The 23,831-nt window shown below is 47.1% G+C and overlaps 1 protein-coding gene across 1 annotated transcript; it reads left to right on the top strand.

Annotated features, from left to right (window-relative positions):
- Positions 1-135: 135 nt before the first annotated feature.
- LOC131208060 (piezo-type mechanosensitive ion channel component) lies at positions 136-22,856 on the top strand. Its single transcript, XM_058200704.1, has 31 exons — positions 136-199; positions 3,124-3,219; positions 3,289-3,829; positions 3,913-4,207; positions 4,627-4,785; positions 5,939-6,032; positions 6,629-6,756; positions 6,822-7,019; positions 7,085-7,507; positions 7,578-7,723; positions 7,789-7,932; positions 8,011-9,513; positions 9,579-9,914; positions 9,982-10,142; positions 11,024-11,148; positions 11,261-11,587; positions 11,655-12,003; positions 12,761-12,817; positions 13,939-14,087; positions 14,730-15,020; positions 15,848-16,236; positions 16,581-16,829; positions 17,306-17,374; positions 17,758-17,868; positions 18,590-18,764; positions 18,843-19,264; positions 19,786-20,113; positions 20,207-20,955; positions 21,012-21,442; positions 21,516-21,744; positions 21,807-22,856. The coding sequence occupies exons 1-31, from the start codon at positions 136-138 to the stop codon at positions 22,123-22,125; spliced, it is 9,057 nt and encodes a 3,018-aa protein (XP_058056687.1). The 3' UTR covers positions 22,126-22,856.
- The last annotated feature ends 975 nt before the right edge of the window (positions 22,857-23,831 follow it).

Here is a 23,831-nt window from a genome sequence, read left to right as displayed (position 1 = left end):
AAAATCGAAAGTCTTCTTAATGGCTTCTTCTTTAATGTTTGCAGCAATCCACGAATGAATTGGCCACGTGCATGAAGTCGAGACTCCCACCACCACCCGGCTGGAACGGCGGAAGCTTCCCGACACCGCGTCACAATGGCGAACTTCTTCCTGTGCCTTGTAATCCAGCGATTGGTTCTACCGCTCATTCTGGCAACATGTAAGTAAAATGAAACCATCAGGCAGACAGGCTGACATCCCTCATAGCGTCGAATGGCAAAAGCGTGCGGTTATAGATTGAGCCCTCTCGGGAAAAGAATTTAACAGTTTAAGGTGGCGTCAAGCGTTTTCGTGTTAAAGTAAAAGGGCATCCAGCGGGAACCAGAAAGGATCGTTTAGTACCCCACCCCCCGGGTCCTACACTGCAACATGACAAATAGTCCCGAAAACTGCCAGTCAGAAAGGATAGCGCGCCTACAACGGGGAACGGACACCGCGTCAACGAAACAGGCGCGGAAATGTAACCGGAAAGGTCAGGATGTCCGGATGGGTGGGCAGCAGGCAGGCACGCGAAAGACTCGGTCCCGGACAGTGATTTCAGCGATAAACCTTCCCGTGGGCGCGAAGGTGGGCACGGACGGGAACGCCGTGACACAAGGAAAGGCACGGAAAATGATTAAAATGTCAGATAGGAAACGGTAGTGGTGCCACCATCGAAAGGGAAAATGGCCGCCTAGCAGTGGGGGCCACAAATCGGAAGTAGGTAAGGTGTGTACGGCTCGGATGCCGTGCCGAGAGGCGGAGGCCGCCCGACCGAACACGTGGCTCGGCAAGTCTAGGTCATTGGCTTGATTGGAAGACAGAACGGCGGGAGGTTGATGTTTATGCTTTTCCCGGCTGATTTTCCCGGTCGCCGTGCCAGTCTTGGACACAAACAAAGATTCCGGCCGTGTGATGGTAAAGCAAATTTCGCGTTTGGTGCGCGAACTTTGGAAGCGATCGGATGTGAGAAGCTTGCCACCTTTGACTCTGCTGTTGTTGGCTTTTGGTTTTAATTATAGATTTGTTTATTAGTCTCTTTGAATTGCACATTTGATTGCTAATGTTTCTCTTAGTGAGAAGCACCCCTCCTTTCAGGACAAACAATTTTCGAACCCATTCAACAGCGTTTTCATATTACGCCAATTCAAGAAAACAATTCACGGCGGCCAAGCTCTCCCTCTGCTCGACACAAAAATCAATCCTTTTTATGCTCGTCAAAAAGTGATGCGAAGGTTTTATGGAGCAATAAAAGCGCAGAACGACGGACGGGCCTCCTTAAGATCATCTACACCAACAAAAGCCCCCCACCCGGTGAAATCGGAATCGATTAGTGGCCGCCGCGTTGTTGTTGCCGCGGGTGTCGATGGTGTTTCTTTTTCTTTGCCCTCGCAGGACGCCGCCATTATTTACCCACGACGACGGCGGGTTGTGTTGTTCGACGGATATTTACTTCCGCGTCACTGCGTTGGCCATTTCATTCACCGATTCACCTCATTCTAAGGTACACGAGCGTAGCTGGTGATGGTGGTCAGTGGAAAACGGTTCCACGGCTATAGGTTTACGTTAAGCGAGTGTGTCCTAGGTGGACGAACAAACAAATCCAGCCGTGCCACGATGGGATTTGCGATGGGCATGGGTGGCTGGTACAGGAGTGCCCGGATTAGTGGCCAAAAGTGTTGGGCGATCGAAGGATTGTACCGCACTTCTCTGTGCGTGTGTTTGTTGGAAGTCCTTTTCGCTGCCCGCAGAGTCGGCTTGCCGTTGGCCTACTTTCCGAGTCCGAGTCCATTTCAAGCTGGTTCATTCACGTCAAGGGACAAACCCATCTGGCACGCGCTTGAAATTTGTCGGGTCAAGTTTAGCGCCACGCGGACACGGTCCACATAATGTCGGGGCCATTGTTCACACCTCGGCCTAATTGATTACCAAAAGAAGCAGGTCAACCCCGTAAACTTGAAGCTAAATTAAGGGTGACAGTCAAACACAGGACTACCCTCGTCCTGGCGTGCATTAATACTGGCCACCGGCTCATCGGGTGGCTCGGGACATAAATCATAAACCCGTCGAGTAGGGTTTTGCACGCAGCGCACATCGTGTCACACATATCATATCACGACCCATTAACAATGTAGCCGGGCCGGGCTACTGGATACTTCATTTTTATCTACTAACCTTTGGCAAACGCCGTGACAACTGCAACACGAAGCGGATCCCTGATGGCCGCTCCGTTCCGTCTCCCGGGGTCTCTCATTTGTATGCTAATTTTATGACATACAGACACCCTATTCGTAGCCGTATCACTCGCACTAATGGGCGCGTCCCGTGCCGCGCATAATGTCATCACTGGTTTCTGGTGAACTTCGGGCGGATTTCTGCATGTTCTGTGTTCCATACCGGGAATCAGCTCCCGGGAGGGTTCTGATGAATGTAGTACAACTGTGTTATGCTGGCCTTTTGCTGCATTCGGTGTTCTTCCGGGGTATGTTTTTACGCCGTGCCCTGACGAGCTCCTGACCCGTAGTACTTTGCGTATTCCCTGGCCGGTCGTTTGCATTCGGTCAGGTGTGGCACCATCCGGCATCGAACAGGACAGCCTTACCTCCCGGGGGGCTGTAGGTGATGATTTTTGGAGCATAACACGGTCGGAATCGCTTCTGCTCTTCGCTTTTTTCTTCGCTTAATGTACCGGAACCGGATGGTTTATCAGCCTTTTTTGCCTAAATAGTTACGAAGGGAGGAAGGGACACATTTTGACCATTAAAGTGAACCTCAAAAAACGTTCCACTTTGAAGTCCTTCTGGCCAAATTGGCGTATCGGGTGTGCCAAAGCATTAGCGAACGATGTTAAATTGTTTAAATGCGGCGATTGATATAATTCAAATATGTCCTTGCCATTGCTATCCATCATAATCTACCCAATCCGCAATCGTATCATAATAGAAATAGAACATTCAACAATCGCAATCGCACATTGATTAAACGCGATTGAATGAATGACTCACGCTCAACGATAAAAGGCGAGTTTGCCTTCGATCGATATCAGTCACGCAGAGAACAGCAACAGCTTAACGCCGTCCGGAAATTTTGAACGTTTTACTTTAGGTTTGCTGATGAGACCGGTAGGACTAGCACTTCCGTACTTGATCTTCCTGCTTGCGATACCGTATGTGCCTGTGGCGAACAAAAAAACGATTCAGGGTATGTATTCAAAACGATCCGACTTTTGGGCGTTCGCTGTGCTGACTCTTTCTTTTATCTTACTTCAAGGACCAACCGGGCTCTTCTTGCGGCTGCTGATTCTGTTCGTCGTCCTGATACTGGTGTCCGTGATCACCTTCCAGCTGGTGCTGATCGGATTTCCAGAAACGTCGTTCGAGGGCTGCCAGCTGGGTGAAATCGTGCTGCGGCACATCGGGCTGGTGTCCTTCAACGGGCTCGATCCATGGATGGTGGTGTACTGGATGGCACCGGAAGTAATTCTCGCCATCAGTACGATCACCATCCTCGTCGTGCTCCGGAAGCTAACCGGTGCGTCCGCCAGTCGTCAGCCAGCCAACGCTACGCCGGATGCGACAGAACAGGGCACGAACAGCTCGCTACACGAATCGGTGGTCACGGCAGAAGATGAATCGCCGGGATCGGTGGTCAGCCCGGAACGGTTGCCGTTCTTCACGAAGCTCGGTGTGCTGCTGTCGATGTGCATGCTGTGCGTCACCGGAGTCCTGCAACCGTCCGCCCCGAGCGGGGTCTACTTCCTCGTGTTCCTAGGGGCCGCCTCCTGGTGGGCGTGCTACAAACAGTTAGATAGGTACGAGTGGGCGATACAAATGCGTGTGCAACAGGATGGCGTGCGATGGGAGCTTTCAATTATTTTATCGTTTTTCTCTGCAGGGCATTCGGAATAGTTTTAAAAGTAACACTAGCGTTTCTAGTCACGCATATCGTGATATTTCTGACGTACCAGAACCCTTGGCCGCAGGAGTTTCTGCCGTACAATGGGACGGTGGCCCGCGTGCTCGCCCTGAAGCCCATCCTTAGCTCGTCGTGTGACCTGGCGAACGGAACCGACATCCGGGACGTGCACTTCAACTCCAGTCTCGACACCGACGTTTACCTCAATCCCATTTTTCTGTTCTTATGTTACTACTGCGTAACGATGACGTCGTCGCTGTTACTGCGAACAAGAGTAAGTAGCTGCCGGACGGCCGTTTGTAGCTCTTTCCCCAACAAGTGCTGGTTCATTGCCAAGCAAGTGACTAAAACCAAACCATTTCCACCCTACCGTTCTAACCTTCTTCATACATTCGGATTGTTTGCATGGTACCATCGATACTAAAATCCTTATCGTCGGCCCTTCATCCTAACGCATTGGCCTGACAACGCGTGCGTGCTCCGCAATCAAAACTGGCCAACGTCCTGCATTTGCTCCATTGCCACGCCGCGTAATCCTGCTAATTTGCGCCGTTGCGTTGGTTGAGTACGTTTAACTGTTGCTACCCCACTTGCTCTGCGCGCTCCATTTCGCATGTGCTGCGTAACCGAAATCGCACCCCAATGTCCCCATGCTCCCGAAACCTGCTACTACTTCTAACACGCACTGCGCAGAGTGACACCGAGAAGGAGAAAAAGCGGCAGGATCTGTCGAGCCAGCTCGAAAACGGCATTCGGCTGCAAAATCAAATCTCCTTCCGTATGCAGCGCAAGAACATCTTGCGCAAAACGCTCACAAGCGATCGGTGGCGTGGCGCTGCGCGGAAGGTTAAAGTAAGCTCAAATGTCCTTCATTGGGAACGGTACCCTCCTACTTGCTGCTCTGGAGATGCTTTGTGGAGCGTTTACCCGCTAGTTTTATAGAAGCGAATGCATGACTGCTTGCCTTTTTATTCCGCTGCATGAGTGATAGACGTAGACATAGTTTCGCTTAAAGTTTTTGCTAGATGACGCTAAAGGTAAGTTTGAAGGGTGGGTTCCAACCAGGCGATCAACAGGGACACGATAGAAAATGTGTTCCTTTATTGACGACGGTGTCCCCAAAGCTTGCCCTCAGCGAGTGTTTCGCTTCATGCTGCGCGATTGACCTAACTAATCAACGTATTTTGCTTTTATAACATCCCCGTTTGTCGTACTAAATCAAATTTGCTTTTAGTTCATCAAGTCTATGCCAAATTTAATTTGCTTACTCCTATTTTCTTTTGTATTTGATTATTATGACTAATAACTTAATTGTTTTGTTGACTAACAACCTATTTGTTGATTGGTTCGTTTCTGTTCTTTCTTTTCTCTTTTCTTTTTTATATGTTAAAACGGTTTTAACGACGAACGCGCTGCGATAAACCGTTTTTGTGTTTGATTTTGGCTTCCTGCGTGTGTGGGGGGTGTGAACGTACTCTGGCCTCTCTTTCTGTTCGCGATCGCCACTCACCGACGTTTTGCCACTTTGCCGCTCCCTCATCGTCCCTTACACCATCATCAACTCTCATCATCATCCGCTAATATTAACGCAACGCTCAATTTGCGCGGGGTTTTGTTTGTACCTGGGCTACACGTGCTTCCCATAGCGTCAAGTTCGCGACGGTTCAGGTGCACGTGGCTACTACACCTACGGTAGGTCGACGGCGCTCGGCAGAGGCGGCCCCATCCGGGCGGGTTCAGACATTCCGGACGAACGGACTCCCGTATGTATTGCAAGCACATTGACTAACGATTGTCTGTTTTACTGAACCGTGACGATACAGTACGATACCGAAGTGACTTTCACTGTTCTTTCTTGGTCTTTTCGGATTTTGTCATGTACTTTTACTGTTGTATCATACTTGTTTTTATGCCTCTTTCTTCGTGTGGTGCTTGGTAACCGTTACCGTGATTCGGGCGTTGGGAAGCATTACCCTCTAACACATCCTTTCAATTACCATTGCAGCTGATGCGCCGTGGAACGCACCGAATACGGGATGCGTCGGCCGCGGACGGCAAAGGAACTGCTCAAACCGATCAAATAGCATTAGACACGTTAGGTGAGTGTGTGATCGAAGCATTGATTTCGTTCGTTTCACTGTTGCCACAATCAGCACACAGCACCGGTTGTAATGCACATTCTTACACTTAGTTGTATCTGAAATGCATAAAATTGATAGTTTTAAGCACCCCAGGCAACAGATGCATGACAGAAAACACGATCAGGGGACTGATCTCAAATTTCGGCCAATTCGATGCTCCAATCTAGTGTATGAGTGAATGTAGCCTTCCATCAAATCATTTTAGCTTAGTGTGTTTCCGCTTCGCTGTAGAGAACACTGCTCTCTCTCTAGAAATATGTGTAAAGCTATTACGTTTAACTCGTTTTTTATTCATTTTCTCATTTCTTTATTTCACTTTATTGGCATTCTAACTTACCGACTTCATGTGCTTAACGTGCATATACGTCTCCACCCAATAAATACTGTGCCTGTGTCTATGCATCTGTAAATATGATCCTGAACATGTAAACGGTGACACACTCGCGGTGGTAAACGATCGGTAAACAACATGGCAACATACCAATGCACCACTGTTCAAAACAAACTCTTTATGTGCCTGCCGGCACTTTGAGTGGCGATCAAAGATACTAAAGCCGCGAATGTAAATATTTCAGAAGAGGAAGAACCGTCCAGCATCTTCGAGCAAGCGTTGCTGGCCGTACGGAATGTGGCCTCGTACATATACATGAATAGTTACATCTTTACGAACGTCATCATGATGGTATGTTATGGAAAAGTTGAAAGGTGCAGAACAACTAATACCCTCTAACGTGTTGCTCGCTACAGGTTTGGAGCATCATGTACCACAGCTGGTTAACGTTCGTGCTCCTAATTTGGGCCAACCTGATCTGGATTCTTCCGAACCATCGGAAAAATATGCTAAACTCCAGCCCGGTCCTGGTGATCTACGCGGAGCTCCTTCTGTTGGCACAATTCTTGTACGGTATGAACCTAACGGAGGCCGAACTACCGACCGTGATCGATGTGAGTATTGTGGTACAATTCAACTCTATTGTCATTTTAATAATCAATATTCACCTACCTTGCAGGGATCGGGCATTAGTTTGGAGCAGCTTGGCTTTGTGCGGCGTCTCGAGTATCCGTGTGTGCCGTTGCTCGTGAAGTCGCTCTTCACCACCATGTTTTGGATCTCGTTGCGTCAGCAAATCCAGGAGAAGCACACCGAGCGGCGCGAATCCATGATAGCGAACATGGCGGCACCACTGCAGGTTCCGGTTGGGGCCGCCACGACGGCAGCCACCGGACCATCGTCGGCCGCTGATCGGGCTCAGGAGAAAAAGTCATCTGCCGTGGTGACTCGGATAGCGAAGTTTTTTAAATCATTCATGATCAAGTTCTGGATCTGGGTGGTTGCCTTCACGCTCTTCCTATCCGCCATCATTGGCAACCGGATGACCGTCTTCCGGATCGTTTACATGGTACTGTTTCTGATATTTGTGCTTACATTCCAGGTGAGTAGTTAGGACGTGTGCCATGTATGGATACGTTTTGTTTGAACATTGCGTTGCGTTTGTTTCCTAGTTTTCGTTCAAAGTTTGGCGAAAGATGATGTACTCGTTCTGGTTGACTGTGATCGTGTACTCGATGTCCATTCTTGTACTGGTTTACGTGCATCAGTTCGAACAGTTTCCACGGTATTGGGCGGCCATTGGGATATCGAAGGAATTGTAAGTATCGGCATGTTTTGGTGTTTGATTGCCGTTATTGAATGTCCTTTCATTCCGCTCTCCAGACAAGAAGACATTGGGCTAGAGATATTCAAAACGGGCCAACTGTTCCTGCACCTGGTCAACCCGACGTTGGTCGTTATTATAACTGTGATTCAGTTGCATTACTGTCATGATCGATTTTTGATCATCAGTGAAATTCCGTCCGTGTAAGTGGCATGTCCGTGTATTTTATTTTTTAAATTATTTCATTTTGGCGTGAAAACATGATTTCTTTTCATCTTCAGTCGTACTGATACCGAGACAGAGGAGCCCGTTACGGAGGGAAATGCGTCCGCCTATGGAACGTTTCCGGGTGCTCCGAACCAACCTCACGACGTCGGGTCCGCTGAAACCGTGGTGAAAGAAGACGAACAACCGAAATCACCTCCCCTTTCAACGAGGGAAGACGATGGCTACGAAAAGTTGGAAGACTTTCGTTTCCGCAAACTGTCGCGCCAGGAAATTACGAGTTTTGCGCGGACCGCATTCAAAGAGATGCTCTGGTTGATCGAACTTACCTGGCTCTTCTTCGAGATCCACATGCCAAAGATCATGCTGATCGTGGCGTTCTCGCTGAGCGTGAATTCGGTCAATTTTTTGCACTTGCTGTACGTGGTGCTTTCGGTGTTCACCGTGAAAGCGCACACGACCGGAAAGCACACGGTGATGCACCGTCAGCTGGTGAAAATTACTCGGATAATGTCACTATTCTCAGCTCTGATGCTGATTCTGACCATGATCTATCAGGTGAAGTACATTAAGGAGGAAAATTTCCAAAGCGAATGCCCGAACATCGACGCAAACGCCACGCAGATGGAGATGAACAATGCGAAGTGGTTCGGAATGGAAAAAGCAGGGACGGGACAGACGCTTTCCGATCTGCTGCGACCGTACCTGACGTATCTCATCATTGTGACGGTACACGCCGTGACGGTGCTACGCCAAACGATACATCGCATCCGGTTGGGACAATCACCCAAAACGCCGGAACTGATGTTCCCCGAGATTGTGCGCACGGACGCCGACAAGGACATTCCGCGGATGGTCAAGTATCTGTTCAATTATGGGTTCTTCAAGTTTGGTGTTGAAATAACGCTCGTTGCACTGATCGTTACCATCGGCCACCGGATGGATGTACTGTCGGTCGTGTACGCCCTCTGGTTGGCGGCATTATTCCCGCTGAGCCGTCAAGCTTTGCAACGTGTTTGGCAAGCTCTTTCCTGGTTCATCGTGGTGATCATACCGCTGCAGTACTTGCTGTTCATTGGACTGCCCCCATTGGCGTGCGTTGACTATCCGTGGATCATTCCGCAGCTGGATCATTTTCGAACGTGGGCTATGTTGCCGGAAAATACTGCCGAGTTTCGGGCGGCTGCACCGAAGATGGTGGCCGATTTCGTGCTACTGATTTTGCTGTGTCGCCAGACGGTGGTGTTTCGGTTAGACTCGCTGGCACCGCCCAACTACGGTGGTGGCAGTAACCAGTCGGTGCTGGAAGACTTCCGTAAACTGGACGACGGAGTGTTCCAGAATCCGACACCCGATTTCATAACGAAAACACGCAACTGGCTTGATGTGCTTAAGCGTGGATTGTTTCTGGTCTTCTTCTGGTTCACGCTGGCCATCGTATTTCTGAGTGGATCAAGCCGGGTCAATCTCTTCTCGATCGGTTACCTGATCGGAGCGTTCTTCTTCCTGTGGCAGGGAACGGACTTTTATCTGCACTCCATCGACTACATCCTCAAACGGTAGGTATTGGGAGGCGGAGCAAGAGCAGATGCACCCAACACTCTAATGCATTTTTCGTTCGCAGCTGGAACATCCTGATCTGGTACAATGTGTTTGTCGTGGCATCGAAGGCGTTACTGCAACTCTTTGGTTGCCTGTTCCTTGATCAGATGATGAATAACGCGTGCTGGGTGATGCAACTGTTCGGCGTGACCTGCCTGTCATCATCCCTTCCGCCACCGCCAGCCGGAACGACGGAACCGGGTGAACAACTATGCAACATGCCCGACCCGTCCGATGCTGGATTGTTTTGGGATGGAATGTGCTTTGCCTTCCTCCTGCTGCAACGACGTATATTTTCAAGCCACTACTTCTGTCACATCATCAACGAATCGAAAGCGAGCAAATATCTGGCCTCAAGGTATTCATTCTTTCCCACTCTTCGCCGAAAGCATCTTCGTTCAATTGTAAATCTACCGCGTTTGCAGAGGCGCGGAACTGATTGAAGAGCTTCGCATCAAAGAGAGCACCCTGGAAGCGGAACGGGAGCGGCAAATCCTGGAGAAAATCAAAGCCAAAATGGATCGCATTAAAGCGACACAGCAAAGAATTTTGGAGTCGGTACAAGATCCTGCCACCCATGCCATAGGTAAACTCTTTCAGGTCCTAGCAAACAGGCAGTGTAAGCAATTGCTATCCACATTTGTTGTTTCCGTTTTTCGTTATCTTGGTTTGCGCGATATGATTTCCGTCATTTTGCGGCGAAAACTTCCATCCGTAGTACAACTGACATCGCACAACAGCACGAGCCAATCTTGGTGAATTTTTCCTTTCTGATTTTTGTCGATACCAACCGCGTCGCGTTCTGTCAAGAGAAGTTGTGCCCCTGAACATTAATGTGGAGGGGCTAAACGATTTTGAGTTCCCAAAGTGTGTTCGGCTGTATGTGTAAGATGAAGATAGTTTTTTTAAAGTGTTTAAAGTAAGTATTATATTTTATTTGTTTGTTTGGGAGTGATTTTGCATAGACTACACCTAAAACGAACGGTTCGGGAATGATGTTTTGTGATGGTGTTTTGTGCTCAATACATTTGTAGAGTCTTAGCTTTCATACACCCAGCTTTTTTGGGGGTTGCACTCTCTCACAGCCACAGTATTCTAGAATGCCAGCAAAAGTGGAAAATTGCAAACGTAGTATTGTGAAATAGCACCAGTCGTTTGCCGCTTAGTCTGGAGCGGCTCACGGATCATTTGCTCTATGAAAATGGTAGCTTTGGAGCGTGTTTGAAGCTTGTAGTTGAGTAGGAATGTGTGTAAGAGTGCACTAGAGAAACTCGAAAAGAAAAGCTAACCGAAAGAGGGCGGTGGTGGTTTGTTTTCTTCCCGTTTTTTCCTCTTCTTTTCATTCAACCCCAAAACTGGCACACTTTCTTCACAATACCTCTTCCGATGCTTACTACCGTTCGGCACCGGAAGACGCTGAACGGTGTCAGCTTCCGCAGACTCATAGTATGTCATCATATAATACAGGATACCATACGCCAATCGAGGACGAAATAGCAGGCAATTCGATGTTTATCGAGGGCGAAGGTCTCTCCGATATGCCGTCGGACAACGGAGGTCTAACGGTGGGGCGCGGATCGTATCAAACGCAGGTTTGTCGGTGGTGGACAAATTCATCACCGGTTTTTGGTTGTTGTAGATTTGGGCTTGTGGGCTCTCTTGGCTAAGGATCACCAATAACTGTGTTGCTTCATTCAACCGTAGGTACCATCGCCCAGTTCAGCTCTGATGCCATCGTCGCTGGATGCGTATTTGGATCCACAGCGAATGTCATTCGATTCACCCAACGATCTGATGGCCAGAGTTTGCAGCCCAGACGATACGTTTCCTGTGTTTTCACCGCCTCCATTCGAAAGGGATCAGCACGGTGCTCCTGCTACTGCGAACACGTTAATGCCGCCCAGCAAGACCTCCCTACAGCACCGCCAACACCGGCGACAATCTAGCCTTAACGCTGTATCATGGCCAGCGAACCACGAGCTTACCGTTAGTCCGAAAATGCAACATCGAATCGTCGGTGAAGCCAATGAAGTATAATCTTTTTTTCGTTCAGTCACGAAGGGTGTACCTTTACGTTGATCACACATTTGTGTTTCAGGAAGTGGATCAACAACCAGCTCAATCGCCGCGATCACCTCGTTCACCCCGTTCGGCCACTTTTGCACCAAACCAACCACGCCACCGACGGCTCTCGAGTATGGGCTCTGGCTCGGGTGTGCCGGATGAACCGATCGGGGTTGACGGAGGTGGACGTCGACGATCAAGCTTCTTGGTTTCACTGTACGTGGACGATGACACACGGTACGATGACGCTACGACCACCGCGAACGGTGGCATCTCCCGAAGACGGTCGCGGACGCGCAGTTTTTGGGGCCCGGTTGGCGAAGCTGGTTTACGCGATTCGATTCGCTCCGCTCGTTCTCGCTCTCCCGTTTCCCATCACGAGTGTAACTATCTTTTCTTAGCCCTTTCTCGTTCTGTCTCGTTTGATAGTACTCTAGTCCGTGTCCGTGATTTTGATCTTCTTTCTTCAACCTTACTTTATGCCAATATTAACGATCGATGTGTCGCTTTTTCGTTAGCAAATTGACGTAAAGCTTTGATTTCGTTCTACCAACTCACACATGCCGCCGCTTACAAGTCTCTTAGTGCACACTGTTATCGAAAGGCACCTTTTTATTCAAATATTTCAATTTTATGCCAGGTAAGAATTATAATTCCATTTTATATGTACAAATTATGTAAATAATCCACCCAATAAACTGTCAACCCACTCGGGTCTCTGTGCGTTGAATTTATTTTATTCTGTCAATAATCTTAAGCGATAATAACAGTTTTCTGCGATCAGAAACGCCGCGCCGCAACAACGAAATTGATGTGATGTGTGAAATTTATTGATTTTGTGTATATAAATTGTATAATAGTCGCAGTAAATAACTTCTCCACGTTCGTTGATCTATCGCCAACTAGCAAATTTATTCAATAACTGTACAACTAAAAATTCACACTATTACACTTAAAATGCTCCTGAAATCGTTCAATCGTTCCAATAAGGACATTCAAGAACCATGCCTCTTTCACGTGATTAAACGCACGGCTCTTCTTTGATATATCAATAGAGCATCAATTCTCACACCCATGTCCCTTTATGCCTCGTCTTACGTTTTCATCCACCAGTTTTGTTTTCTTTCTCTCCTATTATAGATACTGTTGACCATAGGTCGAGTTTGAAGCGCAAAATATCGGAACACAGACCAACGGGTAACAGACGGAACGGGATGGAACCCGCGTCCGGATCCGTATTTTTCACTACTCTCTCTGTTTCCCTTCCCGTTTTTGGCGTAATTTCGTTAGAGCCTATTACTTGTTGTGGAATGTTCTCTCCCAGGATTTCTCTGCCTTCTATGGTTTCTGAAATGCTATCCTGTTTCTGACATTCATTCGTTAACTTCTATCGGCCGCTGCGGAAATTTGGTATTTGCTGTCGTGGGGCTTACTTTTTTCGTCGCACACTAATCCCTGGGAGAGAACGTAACAGTCAGTGTTTCGATGTACCAATACTGTTCGTGGTCATTTGTGACTAAACATTTCGGTACCGTCTGGCTAAGCGGTCTGGTCTGCGTATTGTTTAATCTGAATTAATTCTATTTGGTTACAAATTGTAGGCTTCTGTCACAGTCAATCTTCAATCATCATCATTTTGTTGCATCGTTGCACATATTTTGTTGCCAGTCTAATGCTTTCTTCCGTTCTGCGCTTGGATACACTAATTTCAAATGTATGTCTCTAATCGGTGGCGGGTATGGTCCTTTTTTAAATAATTACCGCATCACTTTATTTCGGCTTGTAATCAATATTACAAACCACAGGAGTGATAGAACTGTCTACGAACGTTCGATTTCTTATACGCGACACGTGGAGCAGCTTATCATTCGGGCTTAGAACAGTTTAATTAGCAAAAGTTCTACACGTTGTTACATATTTATTTCCCCACCGGCACAATACACCAACGAATTGACAAACATCCCTCGAACCTTGGTACAGCAACGGTTTCTGCACATTTTTCTGCTTGGGCGGATACTCAATTCCGGTTTGTTGAACCCCATCGTTCTCAGCTTTGGTCCTTTATTAGTAAGCTTTTACTCGGGCCCTACCAAAAGTGATCCTCGTTTCCTCGGGCTCAGGTATTGACGACATTATGATGGAATAGAGTTGTGTTGGTAACATTTTCTTTGAAGAGTGCACAATGATCGTACATACACACGCGGTAGTACTCGGTTATTAGATCATAGAACCTTTTCCATCTGGTGGAAATATGATAGTCGAAATATTTATGCTATCAAGTGTTACTCATGCGGCTCTTTGGCACATCACCGTTTCAGCGATACGATCTGGAGATTACTACATGTTCGAGGACGTAGAGCAGGAGTTTGAGTTGGAAATGATCGAGGCGCGCGATCGCGACGATGACGATCTCGAAGACAAATCACCGACGGTGCGAAGGCTTAGTCAAAGATTGACCCTCAGCAAGGTGAGTTGTGTTTTTCGAAAAATCTATTCTTTCACCTATGTCTCCAAAGAGAGTGCAGTTTCGATTAGGTTTCGTTTTGGAAGTTTGGAAGTTTTTGTTGTCTTTAGGGGGTCCATTGTTGCACTTATTTGTTATATTCGGTTGGTGTTTCTGTGGTTTTTTTAAATCGATTTTCTTTGAGTTATCTGAGTTTGTGTCTGAGTTCTTGTCCTGTCTGTCTCTGCAGCTGTTTGTAAGATGTTTTATTATTTCCCTTAAAATTATAGGTGGTTTTAAGTTTTTGCAAATTGTACAATTCTCCTAGTATCCTACTCGTACTGCTTCAAGAAATAATCAAACAATTTGTTTTTTTTATTTTTATTTTTGGTCTTTTGTATCGATTTCGTTTGGCACACACAAACACGAATATTGCATTTGGCACCGAAAACACTGCGAACGCCGTTAATTTAAATTCACTATAACAATTTCCACTATCGCACAATCAATATCGAAACCAAATCGATCACTATTACCGTGGCATGTGTTGTCCATGCATTTCGAAATTGCTCCATTTATGCTGACATTTGCACTGCGTTACTGTTCTGCCAACACCTCAAAAAACCGTTACACACTTGCAACAAACCATACCCACCGGACATGTAGCTGGCTGCACAGTTGAAGCGGAAGAGAATGCAAGAGTTGCATGCCATTTCACGCGGCAAAGCGGATGATAACGACGGCACGGCCAGAGATCCGACATCTAGTGATGCTCCAGTTGCAGACGCGGATCCACTCAAGCGGCGCCGTCTTTCGTCACCGGTCGTCTACCGTCGGCCAAGGTCCGATGCCGGTGACCAGAGCGGCGGTACTGGTACCGCCGAGGCCGATGATAACGCCGCGACCGTAGCAGAGCGATCTGCAATTTCCGAACCAATACCACGTCATACTCATTCTGTGAGTTTTGTGTTATTACTTTTCCGTTTCTCGCCGTAGAACTACCATTTAAACGTTTTCATTCTACTTTTGCCATGTTAGTTTCGCCATGAAGTGCTTTTATATTTTATGGAGGCTTTTTCCAGAACCTTTACTTCGTTTTCGTTTTCTAATTTCGCTTTACATATGCGCCATAGCCTCATTGAGTGATAAATAATCTTGCATTCTTGCATCTTAGTTAAAAGTATGTATGATCTGGTTGTGAGCTGCTTGTGTGTTTATTAAATACCTTATTATAGTTGTATGTTTTACTCATTTGTTCGTTTATTTCAATACTTGTATTTTCTAGTCGTTTCAACTGTAAGGAATCATGTTTGAATGCAACCTTAATATGGTTGTAGTGTACTGTTAATGATTGTTTCTCACATTCAGGCACCACAACTGCCACAGTTCATATCATCTCCTTGGGTTCACGGATTTGGCCCATTTTTAGTTGGCAGAAAGGCTAGTGTGTCATCTTGTCGGATCATTTTTCATTTGGGATTGTACACTATTTTTAGAGTCACTTCACATTCCTACATTTTCTCCCGCTAGCTCTTGGAGTCGGTTTTCCTTTCGGTTTGCGGCGTGTTTCTTCGTGTGTTATATGCTTTGCTGGGGGCGCTAATTCCCAGTACCTCGCTTATGTTACGCGATTGGCATATACAAATGCACAAGAATCGTTTGACTGTTTGTAATTATTTTCCTACGCAACGTATGGGAAGGTTATCTTTCAACCAACTCACTTGTCCTGCGGGTGGTCCCTATCGTAGTCCATTGTGTTAATGAACGTCGGGTTTTTTCGGTAGGGTCCACGGCTACGTAAACCGACCACCACCGATGAGCCGGATGACCAGCAGGCCGGTACCAGTAAGGAGCTGCACGCTCAACATTCCATCACGGACGAAGAAGCGCGTCTGTTGAGCGACGAGGAAGAGGAAGCTGACGGTGGCAAGCCACCGCCGGTGGAGGAAAAGAAGAGCAAATTCTCACTGTCCGGGCTGGCGCTTATCCCGGCCTTCCTGGCCGGTGCGATCGGTTCGCTGACGCTACGGTTACACCGTGTTTCGCGTAACTATCGCTACGTGATGCGCGTACTGACGCGCGAAAAGCAGGACCTCAAGGAAACACCCGGTTTCGGGGTTGGCATTCGGGATAAGGACGGTGTGTGGACACACTACGTCTCGAGATCGGGCAGGTAGGTAACAGCGGTCCGGCGAGCGGCCGCAGAGCAATCGAAACAGCTTGTAGATTCGAATATTAAAATTCGAATATTCGAATGTCTGTAAATAACATAACCACCGGTGATGGAATCCGCGTGTGGCGCGCGTGTACTGGCTAATGATCGTGTAGCATTATGCTAAAAATTGGGACACCCCGTCGAGCTTTCAGTCGATCAGTGCCGCTTTTAATCAATTTAAAAATAGTTTAACTAGTTCATAGAATGTGTCCCGTCTCGTTTATTCCTGTGCGTGTTTGTCCTTCTGTGTCTTTTTTCTGTGTTATTTCTTTGATCTTCGCTATGTTTCCCGTTTAATTTAGCAGTCACACAGAGGCCGACTCACATTCAGGATCAAGTAGCGGTAGTCTAATGTCCCGCCACGGTTCCCCCACCGCCAGTAGCCGGCATGTACACAGTAGTAACGCTAACCATGATCACCCGGAACCAGTGTCGATTCCACCTTCGCCAGCCATATCGTCCATCACACAGCCGGTCAGTGCCACCAGCGGACCCAAACAGACAACGCTGCGCGACGAACAAGACTACACTGTACAGCAGCGCGATACAGGGTAATCTACCTCCACCACCGAACGGTACAGGACGCCCCGGGTCCTGAGCCCTCGCCACACACACATACACACAAACACCACACCACGACATTCATACCTACATTTTACCTATGAAATTTCTTCAAAGGACTAGATATGTTGATCGTGTCGTGCGCCATGCAAGCGTATCCTTCACACCACAGCAGAAGAGTTCACGTTACTGTGAAGGGACTGTCGATATTTTTAAGAGCTTTAGTAGCAGCGTTTATGTTCCGAGCAAGCTTTAGTCAGCAACAAATAGAATAGACCCATAGTCCATAGCTTCACGATTGCAAAGAAGCGTAATAGCTACGATCCCTGTACATACTGTACATTCAAACGTGGGAACATACTAGTGGGAACTATACTTTGCACCTTTCAAACGGTTATCATCTCCTCCTGCCTGATGGTTTCTTGTCATTTTCTCCGTTTTCCTCCTTGTACACTTTTTCGACCAGACTGCATCAGGTCGGTGGACTGGGTGTAGCGTTAGCGATGATCAGCCGTAAAGATCCGCTGAAGGACGAGTAAGTATTGGGCCAGCGAACGCGCGCGAAAGCGCCGTAATGAGTGATGTAAAATTGGCCAACACTTTGGTTCGTTCAAACTGCACCTTACTCTTCTATGTGGTAGTTGGTTGCATAGAACCATGTTACTTAGTAGCTGCACATTTGATTGGGAATATAGTTTCATTTTCTTCTTCGTTTTCCATGCATTAAGAAGACAAAATTGTTCTTTTTCATTGCAAAGAAAATTCTTTAATTTTGATTAGTGTTAGTAAAACTTTCTTAAGTTCCCATCACATTGTGTTTGGTTATACGGTAGTTTAACGTTTCGTACCAACGTTTTCCATTGTTTTATCCATCTCTGCACGGTATCAATCGTATTCGCTCCCTTCCTCGTCACCCAGGCGCAGTAATAGTTTACTTCCCGAGATTCTCATCTCGGCACCGTCAGCCGAGCGGGGCTTGGACGAAGAAGGCATACCGTACCGCTACTATTCCAATGACACACTGGACAGGTACTTTCACTCTCCAGGAACGAGTGCAACTGCACTTCTTCTGCACACCAATGCTCACACTCAAACACACACGAAGCACAGGAAGACGCCACCGGAACACCGTGAAAGTCACCCGAGCCAACACAAACATACACAGATCTGCAAGCAGATGAATTCGGTTGGGTTGCACTTCCTTTTCTCCTGGACACGATCCGGCTGTGAATCCGGTTTGGCACTGATTGTTCAGCAACTAGCATTAATGTTCCTCCGAAGAAGGGTGTTGCATCCCTTACGGCAATCCTTAACGCACAAACACACGCTCAATGGTTTTTTGGTCACTGCACTTTGTCACTAAACTTTTCAAGATGCTATGGATTACTTGGCGTTGTACTAACACTTTAAAGAAGTTGAACGACAAAATTTGGCCAGCAAGCGCTCGTCTTGTGACCCAGCTCATTGCGCAAAATAAGTAATGTTTCTATGGCCTTAGTGCTTGGGCAGGTTGGTTCCGTGCAAACGCCGCGGTAAATGGTATGGTTGGTTCCGCGGTGGTTCCGCATTAGATTTTTGAAATTTTTTGGTTATCAATTCATAAAGAGTAGCTCGTAGCGTCAATATTCTTCATCGCACCGCATGAAACGTGTCATGGAAATGTAAATTTTCAACTTTTTTTCAATATCTCACAGTCTGAGCTTTTTTTTGATCCGCATTTTCTCTAACCTCGAGCGTCTTTGTTTCGTAGCAAAACCGATGGAAGCTCAACGGATGCCATCAAGCGCACACTGGACGAGGTTAGTTCCGAAGAGGATTTTACCACTCGGAAGCACTCGCTGATCGTGGAACTGCTCCAGGCGGCATGGTACGCCATAATGTCGCACACAGATTTTATTTGCTACTTCGTAGTGTTCCTCAATCAGGTAACGGTCGTCCGTTCGCCCCGCGTTCAAAACGCTTCTTCGATCGCTGATCAATGTTTCTGGTACCAATTTCGGTAGGTTAATTCGGCCAGTTTGCTCTCGCTGCCACTGCCACTAATGGTGACGCTATGGGGTACGCTAACGTTTCCGCGGCCCTCACAAACTTTCTGGACCAAGCTGATAGCGTACACCCAGACGGTGGTGCTCATCAAGTGTATCTGCCAGTTCGAGATGCTCTGGTGGAACCAGACGCCGATCCCATCCAATCAACCGTTCCACCTGGCGCGCCTGTTCGGCATCGAGCGAAAAAACGGGTACGCCACGTACGATCTGATACTGTTGTTGATGCTGTTCTGCCATCGGTTCATCCTGAAATCACTCGGACTGTGGAAATCGGACCCCACGGAGGAGCCCTCTCTCAGGGAAGGCATGTACCAAGTCGATCCGAATGACGAGCGCACCAAAGCGATGATGCTGATGGCGGAAGAGAACGAGAAAACGTGAGTAGTGGAGTCGCAGAACCCGAAAAGAGCTTTCTTGTAGTTCATGTTTGTTGTTTGTTGCACCTACGCATGTCGTGGCAGAAACTATCGCAAGGAAGTGTTGCAAATATTTGAAGAAACCCTCAGGCTAGCTGTGAACAATCTCGAAAGGGGTATGATTAGTATGCAACAATTTTTGGCACTAAGATTCGTAACCGTTCGTTCGTTCTGTGTGTTCTCATCGTGTCCAAATTAGGAGCTCGAAAATCACGCAGGGAAACGGTAGTGGAATTTTTCAAAACGCATATTCCGTTAGTGAGAGAACACGGTTCCGTAGCGGGTTCCTTGACAACTCCGTTACAAAAACTTCGAAAATTGATTCCTCTCAAAAAGCCCCTTTTATTACGGGTGAACGTGCGCACGGCACGTGACAGTATGGGGTAATATAGATACTTTTGCGTCGCACGTTTAGACTGTATTTTTATGTAAATATTTTTGAATGGGAACGATATGATTTACAACCATCTCTTTTATTTCAGCCGAGACACGTTTGAGGTTCGACAGAAAGACGAGCTTGCGGGATTGTCGATGGTAAAAATTAACGAAACAGCAGGTCCGATGCCTACGGATGATGAGCCACACAGCGAGACCACACAGTTGTGCGTTTCGATCCAGCCGGAACCAGTCAAGAAGTACTACCCGCAGATAGTGAAGGAATCGTTCCGGAACTACACTTCGTCGCTGAAAGCGTTCTTCAGCCAACTGCTGGATCGACAGTCGCGCAAAACGGCCGACGTGTACGGATACATGTTCCTCTGTGATTTCGTGAACTTTTTCGTCATTCTGTTTGGATTCTCTGCATTTGGGGTAAGTAATGAAAAAAGGCGATCGCTTGCATTAAATTAAATCGGGAAAACGGGCGATCGCATGATTAAAATTTGAACCAAATCGCTTTTCCAGACACAAGAAGGAGACGGCGGCGTACTGTCGTATTTCGAGGAAAACCGTGTACCGGTGACGTTCCTGCTGATGCTCATCATTCAGTTCTTCTTGATCGTAGTCGATCGGGCGCTCTATCTGCGCAAGAATATCATCGGCAAAATACTGTTTCAGTTTTTCCTCATCATCGGGCTACACGTGTGGATGTTTTTCGTGCTACCGGCCACAACGGAGCGTAGCTTCAATGCGACCACACCTCCGATCCTCTACTACACGATCAAGTGCTTCTATCTTCTGTTTTCGGCCTATCAAATCCGGTGCGGCTATCCGGCGCGCATTTTGGGCAACTTCCTGACAAAAGGCTTTACGATGGCCAACTTTTCCGGCTTCAAACTGTTCATGACCGTTCCGTTCTTGTTCGAACTACGCACGCTAATGGACTGGATCTGGACCGACACCTCGATGACGCTGTTCGATTGGCTCAAGATGGAGGATATCTTCACGAACGTGTACCAGCTGAAGTGTATGCGCCAGCTGGAGGAAGATTTGCCAGCTCCGCGGGGCCAAAAGAAGGGTTCGATGGTGAAGTACCTGATGGGTGGTGGCATGATGTTGGGCATCATCTTTCTCATCTGGTTCCCGCTCGCGCTGTTTGCGTTCAGTAATGCGGTAGGTGAACCGAACATACCGTACGATGTGTCGGTCACGTTGCGCATAGGACCGTACGAACCAGTGTACATGATGAGCGCACAGGATAACAATATTCATGGGTACGTCGCTGGTGTGGCTAGTGAGACGTTTCGTTTCAGTACCCTATTCGTTGCAGGTTAACGGAACAAAATTGGGGCAACTTTACGGCGCCGTACGGAACGGAACGTACGGCCCTTACCTTCCTTTCCAACTATGAACCGGCCGACGTAGCAGCCGTCAAACTTGGGGCCAATTCAACTTCCATCTGGAACATATCACCACCGGATCGCGAACGGTTGCTGTTCGATCTGAAGTCGAACGTGACACTCACGTGCCGGTTCCGGTACACGATCAGCCGGGTGTCACATTCGAAGGAAAATCCGGGCATCGTTTCGGAGGAGCGAGGTTTCGAACTCGGTCCTGGACCAGCCCGCGATTCACTGGTTAAGATGCTGACGGGAGACACGGAAGAGGTGGTGGTGCTGCCAAATTTGATGCCAAAGTTTTTACGAGTCCAGAACAGTGGCTCAGTGCGACCGATTCATCAGTTGATCAAAAATGTTAACTGTAAGTCAAACGGAAACCGCTGAAGTAGTTAAAAGTTTGGAATGTAACCTCCACAATCGGGTTCTCGTTATAGCGGACACGGATGATGCTAACTACCGCCATCTGAAACTGCGATTGCTTCAGACGCAGGTCGAAAACACGATACCGATGCAGTGGTGGGAATCGCGCGAAGACTGCAGCGACACGCTGTACGAGAAGTATCTGGCGCGGCTACCGTACGCGGATTGCGCCAACTACCTGGTGATGTACATGTTCAACGACAAGATTTTTCCCAGCACTATCAGTTCAATCGCCGCCGGAGGGTAAGCTTCCGTTGCGTGTTTTGAACTTCGCCCATTTTATGTATTTCTTTTCTGTCGGTTAGCATCATTGGCATCTACTCCACGATGATTCTTGTGTTCTCGCGCATGCTTCGTACGAGTATCTTTTCCGGTGCGAGTTCCAAAATTATGTTCGAAGATCTACCGTACGTCGACCGGGTGGTGCAGCTCTGCCTGGACATCTATCTGGTGCGCGAGTCATGCGAGTTCACCCTTGAGGAGGATCTATTTGCGAAACTGCTCTTCCTCTACCGCTCACCAGAAACGATGATCAAGTGGACGCGACCGAAAAACGAGGAAGGTGGCGACGATGAAACGGACACGATGGCTGACGTACCTACGTCTCACCCGAAACAGGAATAAACGGTTCCGTTCTCCGTAAATCTTGTTTCTCATCCATGGTAAGGGCCAACACAATCTTTTGAATGTTGAAAATGGTGTTTTGATAAAAAACTCTTTTCCTCTGTGTGGGCATTTGGTAACTTTTCACACCCTTTTTGTCACACTTGATAGCATTCGATTAGTACCGTGAAAATGGGATGTAAAGAATGCAGGTGAACCTGAGGCAAAGAGAGTGAAGCAGACAAAAACAAGTGTGAAAACGATTGGCGAAAGACGCAATTGGTTGTGCATGTAAATACAATATTCCAGCACATTTGCGAGAATGGGTTGAAGGAGACGGAAGGGCCCGATTGTCCGTCAGAATTTGTGGACATAAAAAGTGCATATGTTAGAAGAGAATGCAATGGGTAACAGCTAGTCGAGTCCCCGTGGCTGGAGAACTTATAAATAGTAATTATTGTTAAATTATTGATTCCTTCCGGCATTTTCTCGCATTATCCCGTGTAGCTTGTGGTGCTTCCTCTCTTCACACTTTTTCGGTGCACTACTCACATAAGTGACTTATTTCTGTAACTCCGCGAAGGGCGTAGTTTGGTAATTGAAAGTCAGTTTGCCACGGTTTTATACAATTGAATGAATGAATGTTCTGCAATTCTTTTTATAGTGCGTAAGTCAATCGAATCGAATTCAAACGAAATTTGTAAGACCATTTGCAGAATTGTGTACGATCGAAGAGAGTATCGAAATATAATTTGCAAGACGAATGAGTAAAGAAGAGTTCATATACAACCCCAGAAAATATGTATTGAAAGTCTTGATTGTTATGGTAATGTATGAAACATTTCCTTTCCATCATGTCAATATTCACCTACCAGTCACTAGAACATTGCAAATCGTTGTATATGTTAGCACTACAATTCATCATTAATGGTGACACATTATTATTTCAAGATCAACGTTGATTTGGCTACAATTATTCTTTATTTTTGATTGCGAATAATTTCGCGATTTCACAATGATATTTCTTGTAATAATCTTAGAAACATTAACGTTTAAAAATCACTATTGATCACTTTCGGCGATGATCATCCGCCCTTAGGTCTGCAGTCAATCTTTTAATTGAATGTTTTACTTTTAAAACTATTTGAAGGGTCATAAAATGGTTATCCATTTACTCCGTAAATGTACATCGCCCGTGTACATCACTTGAATCGATCGACTGGCAAACGAAAGATTTCGAAGATTCACCGCTGCCACTACACATCGGAACAATTGTTTTCGTGGCGTGGACGTTCGTTATAAAATAATCCTTCGCGGTACGTGAGCAGTACCGAGGAGCACAATATTTCATCACCCATCCTCCGGTCACAACCGGTGGTCACAGTGTCGGGCGTTCGTAACAATACCCGTTTTGGACTTTTGCCGTGCACTTTTTTCGTTCGGCCAAGCGTTCCGAAAGGTTTCAGCGTGTTCTTCGACTTCAACGTTTCTCCACCATCACCAACGATGTGCAGCCGATCCGTCGCGTGATTCGTCTCCTCCGCATATCCAGGTCTTGTGCGTTGATATTTCTCCGTCCAATCCTTCTGGTGCCGCTTGACGGAGGCAGTCGAACCGAAACCGGAATGAAAACTTCGTTGATGCTGCTGCTCTTCGCTCGCTACAACGACCGTCGATAGGAACAGTGTGCCCATTTGCTTGGGGAAAATTTTCGGTTTCAGCTGATT

This window comes from Anopheles bellator, chromosome 2, assembly GCF_943735745.2.
Source record: "Anopheles bellator chromosome 2, idAnoBellAS_SP24_06.2, whole genome shotgun sequence".
Classification (NCBI taxonomy): Eukaryota; Metazoa; Arthropoda; class Insecta; order Diptera; family Culicidae; genus Anopheles; species Anopheles bellator.
The sequence above is the reverse complement of the archived record's forward strand: the minus strand, read 5'-3'. Positions and strand labels throughout refer to the sequence as shown.

Excerpts from the sequence above, each read along its gene's own strand:
- LOC131208060 (XM_058200704.1), top strand. The coding sequence starts at position 136 with ATGGCGAACTTCTTCCTGTGCCTTGTAATCCAGCGATTGGTTCTACCG. Across the intron at positions 4,786-5,938 it reads GCGCTGCGCGGAAGGTTAAA|CTGATGCGCCGTGGAACGCA; the intron begins GTAAGCTCAAAT and ends TTACCATTGCAG. Across the intron at positions 9,514-9,578 it reads ATCGACTACATCCTCAAACG|CTGGAACATCCTGATCTGGT; the intron begins GTAGGTATTGGG and ends TTTCGTTCGCAG.